The 16,951-nt window shown below is 40.1% G+C and overlaps 1 protein-coding gene across 2 annotated transcripts; it reads left to right on the top strand.

Annotated features, from left to right (window-relative positions):
- Nucleotides 1–470: 470 nt before the first annotated feature.
- Nucleotides 471–16,389, top strand: LOC128021560 (amyloid beta precursor protein binding family B member 1). 2 transcript variants are annotated; one of them, XM_052608868.1, is made up of 14 exons: nt 471–615; nt 2,358–3,084; nt 3,601–3,791; nt 3,941–3,997; nt 4,077–4,153; nt 4,344–4,404; nt 4,481–4,630; nt 8,000–8,127; nt 10,460–10,574; nt 12,649–12,721; nt 12,942–13,022; nt 13,344–13,456; nt 13,575–13,751; nt 14,128–16,389. In XM_052608868.1, exons 2-14 carry the CDS (start codon nt 2,505–2,507, stop codon nt 14,290–14,292), a joined length of 1,968 nt encoding a protein of 655 aa, XP_052464828.1. In that variant the 5' UTR covers nt 471–615; nt 2,358–2,504; the 3' UTR covers nt 14,293–16,389. The 2 variants fall into 2 exon arrangements, with proteins under 2 accessions (XP_052464828.1, XP_052464829.1); XM_052608869.1 differs by having other exon boundaries at nt 504–615; nt 4,484–4,630.
- The last annotated feature ends 562 nt before the right edge of the window (nt 16,390–16,951 follow it).

Genomic DNA, 16,951 nt, shown 5'->3' with positions numbered 1-16,951 from the left:
TGTGAATTTGTTGTAATGATAAAGAAACTTTTTTTTTCATTTATTTTTTTTCATTGCATTTATACAAATATATTTTGTATTGATGTTGACAATTTAATTACAAGGAAAATTTATACAGCTGTTAAACTGGGTGGGTCTGATATAATGAGATTATGGGATAGAAAAAGTAAGAGCATATTATTCATTTACTGGTTACTTGTAATGAAGTTAATTATGTGTTCGGCGGTAAGCCAATGTTTTTTTGTTTTTTTTTATCAACGAATTGAAACAATACTGCAATGTTTATATAAATTTGAACAAAAAGCTGTCACGACTTCTAATATTATTTGAAAAAGACAATTAAACCGTAACATTCATTATTTGTGGTTATCTCTCTTGATTATTATCTTTTGTTTTATTTTACTTGTAATGATGTGTACTGATGGCATTTATATGCAACGTTGTAATTCTCTTGTTATGTATGTTGATATGCAAAACCCGACGTCACTGTGACGTAGCACGTTGCGTAGGCTAGCTGTAGCAGTGTTAGCGGTGTCATGGTGATGTTGTAGAGGATTTCTGAGGGTTTCCAAAATATCGACGCAGATCGCTATTCATGAGAGGATTTTATTAATGGTGAGTGAATGTTTTATTATGTAGAATGAGTGGCTGTGTATCGCGGAGTTTATGGCGCGTATGTCGCGATGAATGTGTGAATGTGATTGAGTGAACGACGGATAAACAGATCAACGGACAGACAAACATCCACTGTTTATAAAGTCCTGCTTTAATCTTTTAATCCCAGTGATCAGTAATAATGATATATAACAGTAATGATATATAGCAGTAATTATAATATTTATAATCTGCGGTTACGAATGAGGCCTGTTTGATTTATTAAATCACCATTTGATCAAATTCATCATAGATCAGCTTTAAAATTAATTAAATGTATTATATTTAAACATGTTTTAAATCAATCCTCAATAAAGTAACAAATAAAATTGTATTAAGTCACTGTTCGAATAAAATACATTTAAATTAGTTAATTAAGCATTACAATAACATTACAAAGTTAAATTAAAAAATAAATAAATTACATGTGTTATTATTAGTAGTGTTAGTTTTATTATTATTTATGAATCACGAATAAAGCCAGTTTGACTAAAATACTTAAATTAAAATATTTAATCAAATATACCATAAATCAGTTAAGTCAGATGATATATATATATATATTTCATGTACATATCATGTATATGTATATATCATGTATATGCGTATATATATCTATCATGTATATATCATGTATATGTATATAACTTTTTTCTGTATCTCACGTTATCAATATTTATCAGGATGTTATCTTGCCATTGATGGTGAATGAAATGATTTTCCTTCCTAATTAACCTCTACAGAGTAAGATACCTTTTAATGCATGGTGTTTTTGAGGTAATTTTGATTTGTTTGTTCATTTATTTGTTTATTTATTTTATATTTTCTGATTTAATAGAAAGTTATCATCAAAACTGTTGTCCAGGACTGTAGGGAGTTCAGGAGCAGATCTGGTAGTGTGAGGTTTTACAAAGATCATTTAATCATAAAATTACTGTTGTTTTGCACTAATAAGTGAGTGAGTTACTAATAATAGTAGACGTTTATTTCTCTGTAATACACATTTAACAACAGTAAAGCATTGAGCTTGAGTTGGGACGCTTACAAAATTGACTTTTGTTAACAACAGAAACAGACAAAATCAAAGTTTTATATAGAAAATGAGCTTTCTTCTGTGGTATTACACAGAGCTGAGTGATAACTTCAGTAATTATGTGTGATTCAGTCAAAAATGTTAGTTTGTTTTAAGGCACTTTTATTATGTCTTATACAAACATTTCTAAACTCTGACAAAATGTGATTATTTGTTGATAATATGATGTTTTATCATTTCATAATCAAAGCAAGAAGTGGGAATGCATGAGTATTAAAGGGTTAGTTCACCCAAGATGATGCACTCGTCCCAGGTGCTGCAGTCAGGCCAGCAGAGGACAGAGGCTTCGTTTGATCTTTTGGGTGTTCGTTTGGACTCATATCAACATTATTGGCTTGTTAAAGTGCTCTTTCCCTTTAAACCTAGCCGAAAGGCCAGATGTGTTGACTGAAGCACAGTAGACTTGACTGATATCTATTTCTGGTGTAACGCTCCAGGTGTCAGACTGGTGCTTATCATAGGAATATTAATGTTGAAATGTACGATGATTAACCCCAGTGTTAATGGCCAGGATTATCTTCTTTATCACCCTGAGTTTATATGTTTGTGTGTAAAATGTTCCTGTTTTAATGGCGTTACAGTGACTTCTCAATGTGCATGTCTGTTACAGCTCTGTGTTGTGTAGAAGAGCCCTTCAGACCTTCACTGACCCTTGACCTCTGCTTATCACATGTAAGAGAGTTGGGCCAGACAGATACTCGTGGGTCACATCCTCTCTCTCTAAAGAGCCTCCTCCATTCAGCTTCTCGAGGGCATCATGGGAGGAATAGAAGAAGATGATGACGTGTCCCTGCGGCACCAGGAAGATGAGTGGAGCAGAAATCAGGAGAACGAGCACAGTCCTCCAGGCTCCGAGACCAACGCCAAGTGGATGAAGGAAGGTCAGAATCAAATATGCAAGTTAGCAGAGCAACAGCAAGACCAGAATCTCAACCTGGTTGAAAACGAGAATGAATCTACTGACAGAAACCCAAACCAGAACTCAGAGCGGAGCCATGAGGAGAAGAACAAGACCCTGAAAGCGCTCTGCTCCGAGCACAGCTGGGCAGACGATCAGCCTCTTCTGATTTACTCTTCTAACACTCTGATGGAGAACAACCAAGAAAACCAAGAGCACACGAGAGACCAGGAAGTAGAGCGAGAGGAAGAGGAACATTTAACTCCCAGCGGAGGCCAGGACACCAGCTCATCTAAGGTTCAGAAGACGGGAGGTGAAGCTGGCAGCAGAAATGCTTGTCTGTTGTTCAGTAAGCAGGGCGTTCCCAGCGACGAGGAGTCCAGCTGCATGTCTCTGTCTCAGGGAAGCACTGCAAGCAGCACCCCGGACGGAGAGCCAGGTGAGAAACCACGGGATCAGGGAGCTGGAGGAAACACAATGGGGCGAGAGGGTGGAGGCGTGTTTGTTTTGGGGATTTCAGATGTCACCAGAAATCAACTTACTCTTTTCGAGACCAAGTAAAAAAAGTGAGGTATACATTGAAGGGAACACAATATGTCGGTATGTTCTCCGTTTCCACCGAGCGGTGCGGTTCAGGGGTATATCACATGTGTTCAGATCTACTATACCATTAATACATAGGGGCTTTTCACTACTGAAAAAAGACAATGAAACCCAATAGATCTTTGAGTTTGGTTAGTCTGATAATCGTCTTGGATCCGAAAGGCAGCTAGACCGATACCTTCCCATTATTAAGAAGGATGTTGTGTCTGACCTCCTGAATATTGTGCTGTTTTTCCTGTTAAATAAAAGGTAATATCTTCTGATAGTCAAATGCCTATTTGCGACGCGTATTACTGCCAGGTGAGCTGAGCACTTGTGGTCAGATATAAACCGCTTTCATTGTTGGCTGTAGAGTCCTACTGGGATGGCAGTGCTTTTGAAACAGACACGGATCTGCCGGCTGGATGGATGAGGGTGCAGGACACATCAGGCACCTACTACTGGCACATCCCTACAGGGACCACGCAGTGGGAGCCACCTGGACCCCTGGAGGAGAGAGCAGCCAGCACCTCACCTGCGCTCACACCTGCTGACCAGCCTCAGGTGCACACACACCTAACACATCACCCAAACCTGTGTACTGTTCAGGATAGACCATCAGAAGAACATTATAGATCTCAGGTTCCCAACATCAGTGTCATTGTACCCATGTGAGTGCTGATGTCTTTAAACATGAACACGTTTGTATTTAGATGACATGGAGCGGTGTTTCTCACCCAAACACATTCACTGAGGAAGAGCACTGGCAGGTAGGGTCATAATGGAGTCACAGACAATCTCATTCTGTTCCTGTAAGTCCATCTAATGCTCTTTTTATTGATTGTTTAGAAGGAGGATGTGGCTTCTGATGAAAGTCTGAAGGAGTTTGAGGGAGCGACTCTGCGCTACGCCTCCATCAATCTCAGGTATAGGATCAGTTAAACACACACTCCTGAAGCTGAGTGTAACACTGTGATCTACATATGATCACATTAATGAATTGGGCAGATGCTTTTTATTTAAAGTTTCTTTCAACTTAAGTTCTGAGTAATCCAGCCCATGATCTTGGTCTTTATTGTTTGAGCTGAAGGAGCGTTCTCTTCCTGTTGTGTGTAGTTTTTCTCAGCCTGAGGAGGAAGAGGAACAGACTTCTTTGAGCAGTAATGAGGGGGCGAAGGTAAGCACACAGGTGACGGAGCACATACACTACACCAGGATGCTTGTTTGCTCAGGGTTTGCTCTCGTGTGTTCAGCAGTGCTTCGCAGTGCGTTCTCTGGGCTGGGTGGAGATCTCAGAAGAGGAGATGGCTCCTGGAAGGAGTAGTGTTGCTGTTAATAACTGTATCCGACAGCTGTCCTACCAGAAGCACAATCTAGATGACACCGCTGGCATCTGGGGCGAGGTTTGTGTGTATGTGTGGAAATGACTAGAATCTGAATGAATGAAAGACACGTCGGCTGTGTTTGGCAGCTGCTTCCTGATCTATAGCTTCATTGGCAGCGTTATGGCCAAGGATGTGCATGTGCTTCTTTTATGATAAGGCTCATCAGTCTGATACTTGAACAAAATGTATATTTTAATAATTTCTTTTCACCAAAAAAATTATGAAACATTTTAAGAACACCGTTAAAAACAGAATTAACATTGCTTTATTTTCTAAAGGCGGGCGTACACGGTGCGAATTCGGATGGTCGGAAGATCTTATGTCCACACACACGGCACGAGTGAGTTTATCTGAAAATCGTACGGACGAGATGATATACGACGCGATTTTACAACCCGCGAATTCAAGAAGCAATCGCACGAAGTTGATAGACGCGTTCGACTTGAAGCAGCGCTGCACGCACAGAAGGATCACTGTATGACATTACCGCGAGAGCGATGAGAGAGCACACATATCCAATGCATTCGAATCGCTCTCGCGGTACTCTGATGTCATACAGGTGATCATTCTTAGAACGCGCCTAATATAACTGCTCTCCCTCTCTCATAACTGCATATCAAATATTGATACGAGCCGTGACTGTTTCCTACACGTACAGGTTATTTTTCAGGGAAACCGGGACGTTTGGTCACCCTGTGTGTGTGTATTGGTTTATAAATATCTGAAATAGGTATTACAATGTAAACATGGTTTGTGAGGACAATTCCTGTGCCCTCGTAAACCAAATGGCTTTAAAAAATGGAGAGTCCCTGTAAACTACATATGCATGTGTGAGAGAGAGAGCGAGAGAGAGAGCGAGAGAGAGAGAGAACTAAAAAGCATGGTACTCGTTGCTAGAAACATCATACAGCGCTCGCTGTTCCTGTCAGAGTGAAGTGAGTTTATCCTCCTGGTCAATAATCCTCATTCGCTGTGGGCTGCCGTCTTCTTCTTCTGTGGTTTTCCTAGTTTGTGATTGGTCAACTTCAGATAAATTACTAAATCGGCTCGTTCAACCGCACCAATGTCACGAATTCAAACGGATAGCTCACAAACTTTTTAGACATGTTTAAAAATGATCGGAAGGTCGGGAAGTGCACGTAAGGCACTCGTAATTCATCGCAAATGATACGAGCCGCGAGCATACGCGATTTCCACACGATTGAAAACAATCGCATGCGAACTCGTACGACAGCAAAAATCACACCGTGTACGCCCGCCTTAAGACACAAGACAAATAAAATAAATCTCTTCAGCAAGATAAACAGTAATGTAAGTCTATCTTATGCTGTTCTTCAGAAAATCCCCCAGGTCCTGCTCATGCTGTGGTTTTCCAGCATCTTCTGCATGTTTGTCTCTTTCCAGCAGTAACAGAAGGACACACGATGCATTACGAGCTACAGCACTTACTGTTCACTGTTCTGGAGGCAAATATTGGTCTAGCTGGGAGCATAAACCTGAACACATCTTAATTATACTTTTAAGAGGTCTTAAATTTGGGGATGGAAAAACAAGAATCACAAAATGTGATTTCAAAATGTGATAAATGTGAGCGCTGCACATAGAATGATTGTGAGTGCATTGTGAAGCGTTCCCAAGCTTTTAACGGCTCTGGCTAGATGTGTCACCATGAAAGAGAACGTGAAAAAGTGAAGTATGGTGACCCACACTCAGAATTAGTTCTCTGCATTTATCCTACGCACACACACACACACACACACACACACACACAGCTTTATAATTAATCCTGCATTATGAATTCAGTCTAGGTCAGTCTGGGTACTGTTGGCATGTTGGTTACACAATAAACTTTCTAACATACAAGAGCAACCAGGCGAATTCAACAAAGTTAAATCTGCAGATACCCAGGGTAGGGATATTACTGTTATTATAGTTGTTTTAGCTGGAAATTCAAATGATTTATGTATCACATAGCATATTTAATATCTATTTGTGGATAATGCCATGAAGTAAATCCTTTACAAATGAAAGGCATTTTATCTTATTTCCGATGTTTACTTCATATTTGATGGAGACAATCCAAAAGAGAAGATTATGGTAACACTTTAGTATAGGGTCCAATTCATACTAATACCCTAAACTTAACAAATACCTTATAAACTATTAATAAGCAGCACATAAGGAGTTAATTGAGACAAAAGTCATAGTTAATGGTTAGTTAATAGTGAGAATTGGACCCTAAAATAAAGTGTGACCAAGATTATTTATAACAAGCAAGTCTATTAGGGGTGGGAGATAAAAATTGATTCTCTCTTCAACGATTGTGAATCATTTCTGAGCTTGTTTATTTTCCCTCCTATGGCATGTGTGCGCGCTAAAGACGCAGATTGCTTCAATGCACATTATTTTCACTGTGAGACACGTGCACACTGCTTGACCGTCTGTGCTTCCACCCGCCGTGCTTTACTCTAGATGTGGAGTGCAGTTAGATGCACAACGCTCGCGCACTGACAGACTTTCACGTGCACTTTGTGTCTGATGTCCTGAAGCTCAGTTTCTGCTGCGGTTAAATGCACATACATTTTCAAATACTTTTATATTAAATTGATGTACACACAGTCAGTTATGTTTTCAGAGCAGGACAAAACATCTGATATCGAAATCGATCTGTGCATTAGTGTGAATGCAGCCTGTTAAACTGGCCACTTTCTATGATCTCATCAGTAATAATCAAACAGAAATAATGCTGAGGAAATAAAGAAAAATCCTCAACTATTGTCTGTACACTTTCGGACACTTGAAGTCACTGATTATAAAATGAAAAAATAAATGAAGTTAATTTTAAACCAAATAAATTTAATATAAGTTGTATATGAAAATGTAGCCATGTGCAGTAATATTGAAAACAGAGAATGTGACGCATCGTGACATTGAGTTGATAATAATAATCGTAATTTAATTATGAAACCAGTGAAGATTCACACTCCTGTTTTTAAGATGGCAGTACTGACATACAGAGATTCCAACTATAAACAAAAAACATTTAAATGCAATTTTGTTTAAGTTGTAATTATGTATTTGCACAGCAGAGGAATTAATTGTTTTGGAGTCAGATCGTGACTCCCAGAATCAGACCTGGATCGGATCATGAAGTGCCCCTAATAGATGTACAGATTGTGATGCATCGTTAATCGTAATCGAATCGAATCGTGAGACACCCATAGATTCCCACCCCTAAGGTCTATAGCAGTATCTTTCACAGTTTAATAACTCCCTTAAAAATAAAGCGTGTCCCACAGTAGATGGCGTTTTGTGTCAGTCACGTTACATGATTTGACTGATGTTAGGCTTTTATCACTGAGTATGTCTGTTTGTGTTGCTGTGTAGGGGAAGGACATGCTTCTGGTGCTGGAGAAGGAGACTCTGAGCCTGATGGAGCCTCAGGGGGGAGCACTGCTGCACTCTCAGCCCATCATCAGCATCCGTGTGTGGGGAGTCGGACGCGATGATGGCAGGTACACCAACCTTTCCTTGCCTCAGCTTTGGTTTGGAATGAGAGCTTTAGAACATGAGTTATGATTATACACTGACAGATGCACAATGTTAATAATAATAATAATTAATAGCAACAGTGATGCGGTCTGATTTTGCTGAATTACTATGTTGTGTTTTTGTTCTGTCTGTCCTGCTGCGTCCTGGACCCCAGGGAGAGGTAGTGTGTGGCTGTGTATTGTTTATTTGTCAGCTTTTGTGTACTTATTACAATACCACACATATTGCACCTAAAAATGAAATTTCATAATTTTCCACACCCTCATGTTGATTAGATGTTCTTCTGTCTAACTCAAAAGGACAATTTCTGAGGAATGTTTATGTCGCTCTTTTACATTCAACGACTGTTCATAGATAGATACCACAGCTGTTAAGCTTCAATGTGAATGTGTCTCTTCTCTTTCTTCTGAATGCATGTGATGGCTTTATGTGAGGAACAGAAGTTAATGAGTGCAGCTCTCAGTATTATATCTGTAAACTGAAGGAGATTGGAGAGCTTCAGAAAACTCAAGTCTTTTGAACTAATTTTTTAGAAACTTGAACATTGTGGTGACTATGAACTACTGTTGTCTGTAAAATATCTGTGTAAAGATTCAAAATGTCAATAGGTTACATTGTGTATTTATGAGCATATCCATGCCATCATCGTGTTGTATTTGCGCTCCGTGTATTGTCATCGCTTTACATCTGTCTGCTTCTTCACTACTCTGTGCACATCACACTGTTAGTATGAAGTAGTGACTGAATCATGGCCATTAAGACTGCATGCTAACCAGCAGTCACCTCCAGGTCATTTCCAAGGTGCTGCTCTGTACTGCTAAAATACGCAGTTGTCCACCGTGTTGGCTTAAAACGCCATACACATGTTAAAGATAGTGGCGGTGCTATGAAATATTTACACGGCTAGGTTTACATGTAAAATTATCTCTTATGTTGCCAGCAGTGCAGAGCGCATATGTATTTAATTAAATTACTTTATTTTGCCATTTGGTAATCACACTAAGCAATATTGTAATTTCAGTTGAATGTATATTAATTGTACAACCCTAGTGGACATAAACCTGAACCAATAATTATTTAAATATATAAACTATAAAAATACAATAAATACCAAATTCATGAACAGGAACTTGCCATTTTTTGGTATAATTCCCCAAAAAGAATTGGTACAAACACCAGATGTTGGGTGCCGTAGGTTTCCTCTAGCACTGCATCAGCAGCTGATGCTAACACTCCAGGTGTGATGATAGATGTAGAGAACCAGGCCTGCTCCAGCACCACCCACTGAGGCAATGCTTCACTGACACCTCGTGAAGATGAGCTGGTGCGATCATATACCGACTTCTCTTCAGGAAGAACTATCATCTGACAATGGATGAAGCATTATATTTCTGAATGTGGATTTTGGGAGTTTTCTTGTTGAGGTCTTCACTCAGTAGAGTGGATATGATAGCTTTTGCGTTCAAGTTCCTAATCTGGCAAAGCATTCTTTATTGAATGCCATGATGTGTCGTCCATCCAGAGGTCAGTTCAGTTGAATGAGTGTGTTCTCATGACCGATGTGCACATGTGCTCCACAGGCCACTACCGTTCTTCCAGGATCTTCAGTCATTCTGTGGCCTCTGATTTTATGGCCATTTCTAAGATGGTTGAACAGAGGCACTTCTTATGCCGACCCACTCATCTACTACAGTGTCCAAAACCTGTTAGAAAACAGTCTGGCAAGTTTTAAATGGCTGCTAGTCAATAGGGCTGTGCAGTTAATTGCATGTGATTGTCATGCGCATCTCGTTAGTAAAGCCTGTTCCGTGATTAGAAGTAAATCTCCATCACCTGCTTTCAGATGGAGCGGCGTTTACTACACAGAGCCATAGTTCAGTGAAAGTTATGCTGCGTTCCAGGCAAACCCGTGTTTTTCCAACCTTCTACCCGTGAAAGTGCACCAGAACGGCAGTCAAACCCGTGACTTCCCACCCGTGAACTCGTACTAGATCGATGTGCTCCCAGTTCCAACTTCTGATGTCACATAACCCGCGAAATAACTATGGCATCCCCTATGGATAATATTGTCTACGGATGCTGTGTTTATGCAAGTGGTACACAGTAGAAATAGAGTTTAGGACAATATAAGATTGCAGTTAATTTAATAATCTAGCTACAGTTCCTTGCGCTCAGGAACCAAGGTTTCACACACACCTCTAAGATGTTTATTGCTGTGCATGCACAAGTTTATATGTGTGTGGATGAACTGAAGTGATATGACAACATGCACATGTTTGTTTCTCTCTTAAACAGGGACTTTGCATATGTGGCACGAGACAAGTTGACTCACGTGCTCAAGTGTCATGTATTTCGCTGTGACACGCCTGCAAAGAACATTGCCACAAGCCTCCATGACATCTGCTCTAAGGTGAGGACATCTTCATTTATTAAAAAATGACTTCAGAAATATGGCAGCATCATTGTTATTTATACACAGATTGGTATGTGTGTTAGTAAAACCCGTTGACTTTAGCAGTCTTTGTTGCATGTGATAGTGGTTACCATTCAAAACTGGGCAAAGTGCACTTTGTTTTTTTTTCTTCAAAGGCCTGTAACTCAAAAAGTATTTTGTGCCCTTTTGGATATTCTGTTTTAAAAAAATTCCCCTTTGGCATCTTCATTTTTAAGGCCCTATATTGTTAAAATATTTTAATTTCAATATGTCTCCAGGAGCAAATAGTTGTTAACTGAGAAGCTGTGCAGTTCCATGCTGATAATGAATGTGAATTCAGTATATATAAATGAAAATGACACCCATGCCTAGTTATGGTTGATGTGCGTAGCTAGATGGTGAAATTGTGATGAAGTGATGGGATGGCTGAAAACACTAGCAGCACTAGCTGTTTTGGTAAGGTTGAGTTGAAGGTGATGGTTCTTCATTCAGCTAGAAAAAGTAGTTTTTGTAAGTGCCAGAGATGTTCACGAGTCTGAGTCAAGTCTCGAGTCTTTGGTCACAAGTTGAGTCGAGTCTCAGGTCATTTAATGGCACACACACAAAACAAAATCCCATTCTGAATCCTCATTTAAATCTTTCTATTAACGAAGCTATTTTATAGGCTAGACAAAATATAATGTTCCGATTTATGGCCGGTCAACCGGTGCATCCCTAGTTGTTAGGCCCGAATTCCAGGCAGACAGGGCTAATGGAGAGTGCCTGCATGTCCCCTAGTCGCTTTACTGATGCCAATGCTAGAAGCAGGGCAGTCTTCAGCAGTAGTGACCGAATGCTGGAAAACGGTAGCGGTTCGAGGGCAGGACCCTCAGCACCGTGGGCAAATCCCATGAAGGAACGAGAGTGACGAGGCAGATTCAGTCTCCTGTCACCCATTAGAAAGCAGATTACCGTGCTGTGTCTGCCCACAGATTGGCCCTTGATGGGCTTGAGAAGCCGCTATGGCCGGCACCTAGACTTTGAGCATGGATGAGGAGCATCCCTTATTCAGCGGCTCTTGCAAAAATTCAACACTTATTTGCCACTGTTTAGACACCAAGCAGACAAAATAGACCACTTTAAGGTGTATAAACCTGTCATAGACTGGGCTCTAGCCTCTGAAATTGCGTTTAAAACTCGCTCTGGGAGGCTGGAAGGCTCCTGTCAAGTGGCATAGGTGCAAGGCTCATAGGTCGGGCCGAGGGTGCCATATTGTCCTGTCCGCTTGAGAAAGGAGATTCTGTCTCAGCAGAACAGGCCAAGTGGCCACTATTAGCAGCTGAGTTAGCTTTGATAAACACCGCTGGTTCATCTGAAGGGGGGCACCAGGAGAACCTTGTGTTTCTGTTCCCTTACTCACCTGATTACCTGTGGGGTCAGAGGGATAGGGACCAACGCATCCTTGGTTTTTACTAAATAAATTGGGCAGTGAGAGTTGTCTTCTGAGGCGAAGAGTTCTAATTCGGCTTAGCGGAAGATCTCCCAGATCCTCTGAACCGTTTGCGGATGGAGCATCCAGCCTCCTGAGGGGACATTGCTCCTTGATAACATGCTCCTTGGTTCAATTTGCCCAGTATATGTGCTGTCCTCAGCGAGCTCTGAAGCCCCCCCCCCCAACCTGAGTTGGTGACATCTGTAGTGACAACTGTCCTTCTGCAAGCCGTCCCCATTGCCACACCTTGTTCCATCCAATGGGTATTTGTCGTGGGAAAAATAGGCAAAAATAGAAAATCTCACACACACACACATCTTGACTAAATTCTCTAGAAAGATAAGAATAAAAGATACTTGTCTGTATTTGCGTTACACAAGCTGCAGTCCATGTATACGCACAGCTTCTGCGCTGCCTCCGCTCTGTTTGCGCATCCTGTCACACTTTTAGATCAGTTTGGATCAACCAGGTAGACCGATCCAGACCGCGATGTGAGCACCTTACACTCAACTGCTGATGCAATTATGTCCATGTGTTTTTTTTTGTTATATATTTTGTTTTGTCTGTGTAATTCCCTAGATAATGTCCCAGAGGAAGTCATCCAGCAGACAGAACACGGATCCCTCAAGACTTGGGGACCTCCCTTTCCAGGGTAACGTATGACATGTGCTGAATTTAGCTTCTGTTTGTGGACAGACGGCAGTGCAGATCTGAATGTGCTGTACAGTATGTCACTGTTGATAGTCTTGGGTTTGACTACACTTTTTTTTAATGTGAGCATCAGATATTTCTCCCTCCTTCTCAAGTGGGTACTGTAATGGATAATGATGAAATGATAGCATGATGACTGAATCAGATCCTTCTTCCTTCAGAGTTCCCAGTTCCCAAGAATGAGCTGGGCCAGCGCTTCCAGGTGCGCTACTTGGGTCGTGTGCCAGTGACGAAGCCAGCTGGTAGGAAGTTCATTTACTGCTGTTATTAACTTTTATACTATGACTTATTACACGCTCTGTGGATACTTGATTCTGATTGGTCAGTCACAGCCAGTAAAAGCTAATAATGCAGGCTCTTTTGTGTCTCACTATTTACTTGTGTGGCAAGTAATAAGCGGGATAATGTACATCCAACATTATCCCTTACATACAAAGTACACCTTTACCTGCATTCCCCTGTTTTTGTGTAGCTATGTAATAATCTGTAAGCACTCAGAATAGCATCTATTTATTTTCTTGTTTAAATCGAAGTTGAGTCGTGTCGGTATCTGTCTCTTGAAGGCATGGATGTGATTAATGTGGCACTGGAGACTGCTCTCAACAGCAAAGACCAGGATTGGACACCTGTGACAGTGAGCGTGGCGTCTGCTACACTCACTATTCTGACGTCTGAGGTCAGGCTTCTGTCTCTTCACATTCTGCAGGACTTGAACATTATATATAATACGTAATGCTGTATCACAAACATCTGATGAGATAACCACACTGATATTTCTTGTCTCATTGTCACAGACGGAGGAAGTTCTTTCTGAATGTCGTGTGCGTTTCCTGTCATTTATGGGAGTTGGGAAGAATGTGCACACGTTTGCGTTCATAATGGCAGAGGGACCTGGAGACTTCATATGTCACATGTTCTGGTGCGATCCAAACGCTGCGAGTCTAAGTGAGGCCGTACAGGCCGCCTGTATGGTGAGTGAGTGCTCGATTTCATTTACTGGAAGAGAACATGAGGAAGAGATTGGGCAGTTCATGGTTAGTGTTGTGTACAGTTACTTAAACCTTTTTTGGGTCAGAAATGAATTAGTTAAAATTCAGAGAGTTTATGCTCTTCAGGAAGTCTCTCTCCCAAATGTAAAACATGTCAGTTTGTCTGACTCATCCAGTGGTGAAGGTTTGGGTAGGTTTTGGAGACTTTTCTTCTGACTGGGGTTTTTGGGGAGACGTTTGTTTGGTGCAGAAGTTACAGTTCAGTTTTAACAGTGTAAATAAGGTTATATATACAGAGTTACAGAGTAAAGTGAAACACGCTGTTTTGAGTTTCAATGCTATATTGGGTCTTTCACAGCTGCGGTATCAGAAGTGTTTGGACGCTCGGCCCCCCAGCGGTGGCAGCTCTTGTCTGCCCGGGCCGCCTGCTGACTCTGTGGCCCGCAGGGTGGGATCCAGCGTGAAGAAGGGGGTTCAGAGTCTGCTGGGGAGCTTCAAGAGATCTGGATCTCAGACACCCTAAACCCTGGTGTTTGCCCTGTGTGTGTTTGTGTGTTTTGATCCGAGGGTCCTTCACACCAGAGCATGTGAGCGGTGGGACGCAAGCGCTCCAGTAATATCCCACTCTCACTCGCTGTAAACCAGGTCCCGCTGCCACACGTTTCTCTAGAAGGCCTGCTTGTTTACTCTGTGTACCCATATTCTTGGATAAGTGTCTAAAATGATGCATGCTGATAAATAGAAATTATCATGTTTCAAAACTAAATTCTTACATTCTTCATAATTTTATTAATGGTATAAATTAAAATGTATTCAATATTTTAATCTAACCGTAGCAAACATGCCTAAAATGCAAAAGTGTATTTGATTTTGGTTCACTTTATTTCAGTGACAATAGCTGCCGTTGTTGTGCAATAGAACATTCAAAACAGGCTCATTAAAACACAAACACAAGCGAGATGAAGTATGCGTGGATCCGTACTAACACACCTGATATAAAGCCTGTGAAAAGCAGACACAAGATGAAATGCAGTTAAAGAGCGTTTGTTTGATGAGCGGCGCTGAGCAGATATTAGCTCTGCTTCACAACACTTCACCTGTCATTCTACACACGATACATGCTACACTGTCAGATATTCCAGCGTTACACATTACACTTTTATTTGCCTTGGTTTCAGATGTACTGTAGAGATGGTTTAGTACTACTGGGTTTGAATGTGATGTTCCCAAGATTGGATTTTCTGTTTTCTGTGTAATTGATGTTATGTGCACTACACTCTCTTATGACACTAAACATTACGCATGCTATCAGAAAACACTACAATGAGCTTATATACTATGCAATGTGCTTTTTTCATTTGTTCTTCCGTCTCTGGCTTTGCATTGCGTCACATCCTGTGCTAGTTTCGACTGCTTTTCTTTTCTTCTGAAGAATTGATCACTCTTCCCCAAACTCAGCATAGAGGCTGAAGCGTGGCTGATATCAGTCGCAAGCCCAGAGTTTGGATCATCTGTGTGCGGTTTACCCTAAAAACATGCGGTCCCTGTCATGTTCCACACCTGCACACCTCCAGGAGTCTGTCTTTGACCAGATGCACTGCAGTTCCACTTCTGTATTTGACCTCCTTGCTTACCGCAAGTCACAGAGCCTTTTCATTTCTTCCATTATATTTTTCAATTATAAATCTAATTTAGATTTTTGACGTAAAAAATAAACTATTACTACACATGACTAATTTATTCATTTGTAAAATAGCATAAACATATCCTAGTCTTCCAAAGCAGATTTGCTCATGAAGAAAGCCTAGCTTTAAATGAGCTCTTTTTTTCATTATCTTCATTTCTTTTATTATCTTACAGTTTTGTGTTCTGATATGTTGGATATCTGGATGAAGAAAAAAACAATTAGCTCATTATCAAAAACCCTCAATCCTAACATCAGCGGTGTGTTTAACAGAATGTGAAAGAGACTGATTCTCAAGAAGGGGTTTGATTTTGTGTTTTAAATTATACATTAAAGTCAACTGATGATCTACACATATTTACACGTTGTGTATTTGGGGGAAAACATTATCTTAAATGCTTTGCAACAATGGATGTCTTGCTGTATATATTTATGTCTTTTAACTCTTAGGAATGTCAAGTTCATAAATATCATGTTCTTTGATTATTCCAGTTAACGTACATACTGAATGTAACACACTAATAGGGCCAGACAGCTACATTTTTCATTGTTTTTTAGTCCCATTTTCTGTCGTTAAAGGGATGTTTAGTTGTGGTTTTTTCTTTTGTTTTGTGTACCTGGATGCTTTATCTTGGCCAAGTTTACTTTAATACTTTGTGTATGTGTCTAGATAATGTGATGTGATGCTTAAAATGGCAGTTGCTCTTTGTAACGCTCTAGAAAATCTTTATGGAGGAATAAGCATTCATGTACATGTAAATATTCTGCTTCACATCAACAAATGGTAGCAAAGAAAATGTCATTTTTTCAGTTAAATACCCTGAGGGTACTTTATGTTTGTGTGCCAAAAATCACAGCTGTAAAATCACTAGCTTGAAATGTTACTTGCATATGCATAAATAATAAAGCATTAGCTGATTGGTAAAATGGTAGAAATGCTTCCTTTGCTTTTCAAAATGAGGCAAAATTTTAGCTTTGATATTCTGAAAATGTAAGGTTCACTCCTATAACCATTACCACTCATGTAGGACGTTTTTGCCATCACATTATTATTATTATTTTAAAGAGAGTTGAGAAGTAATTACTAAAATGTAAATTGGATGTTATATACATGCATATAATGTTACTTGATGGAATAAAATTTTGCAAAGACATTTAAATGTTTTAAAATGTTGAAAATGCAGGTACCTCGATACTTAAGAACTGACAGTATTTTGTGTTGGTATGAATTTGTGTCTCAGGACCTACTACTCTAGATTTAATACTGTCACATGGAATTAATGTTGATAGTGTTGAAATTATTCAGCCAAGTGATGATATCTCAGATCATTATTTAGTTCTGTGCAAACTTCATATAGCCAAAATTGTAAAATCTACTTCTTGTTACAAGTATGGAAGAACCATCACTTCTTCCCAGTGGCGGAGCTAGAGTTTTATACGTGGGGTGGAGGTCCATGACAGAAAATCAGTCTGGTATAAAAATGGGAATTATATAAAG

The sequence above is a fragment of the Carassius gibelio genome, chromosome A10 (genome assembly GCF_023724105.1).
Source record: "Carassius gibelio isolate Cgi1373 ecotype wild population from Czech Republic chromosome A10, carGib1.2-hapl.c, whole genome shotgun sequence".
NCBI classification, from domain to species: domain Eukaryota; kingdom Metazoa; phylum Chordata; class Actinopteri; order Cypriniformes; family Cyprinidae; genus Carassius; species Carassius gibelio.
The sequence above is the reverse complement of the archived record's forward strand: the minus strand, read 5'-3'. Positions and strand labels throughout refer to the sequence as shown.

Excerpts from the sequence above, each read along its gene's own strand:
- LOC128021560 (XM_052608868.1), top strand. The coding sequence starts at position 2,505 with ATGGGAGGAATAGAAGAAGATGATGACGTGTCCCTGCGGCACCAGGAA. Across the intron at positions 3,792-3,940 it reads CACCTGCTGACCAGCCTCAG|ATGACATGGAGCGGTGTTTC; the intron begins GTGCACACACAC and ends GTTTGTATTTAG. Across the intron at positions 12,722-12,941 it reads TGGGGACCTCCCTTTCCAGG|AGTTCCCAGTTCCCAAGAAT; the intron begins GTAACGTATGAC and ends TTCTTCCTTCAG.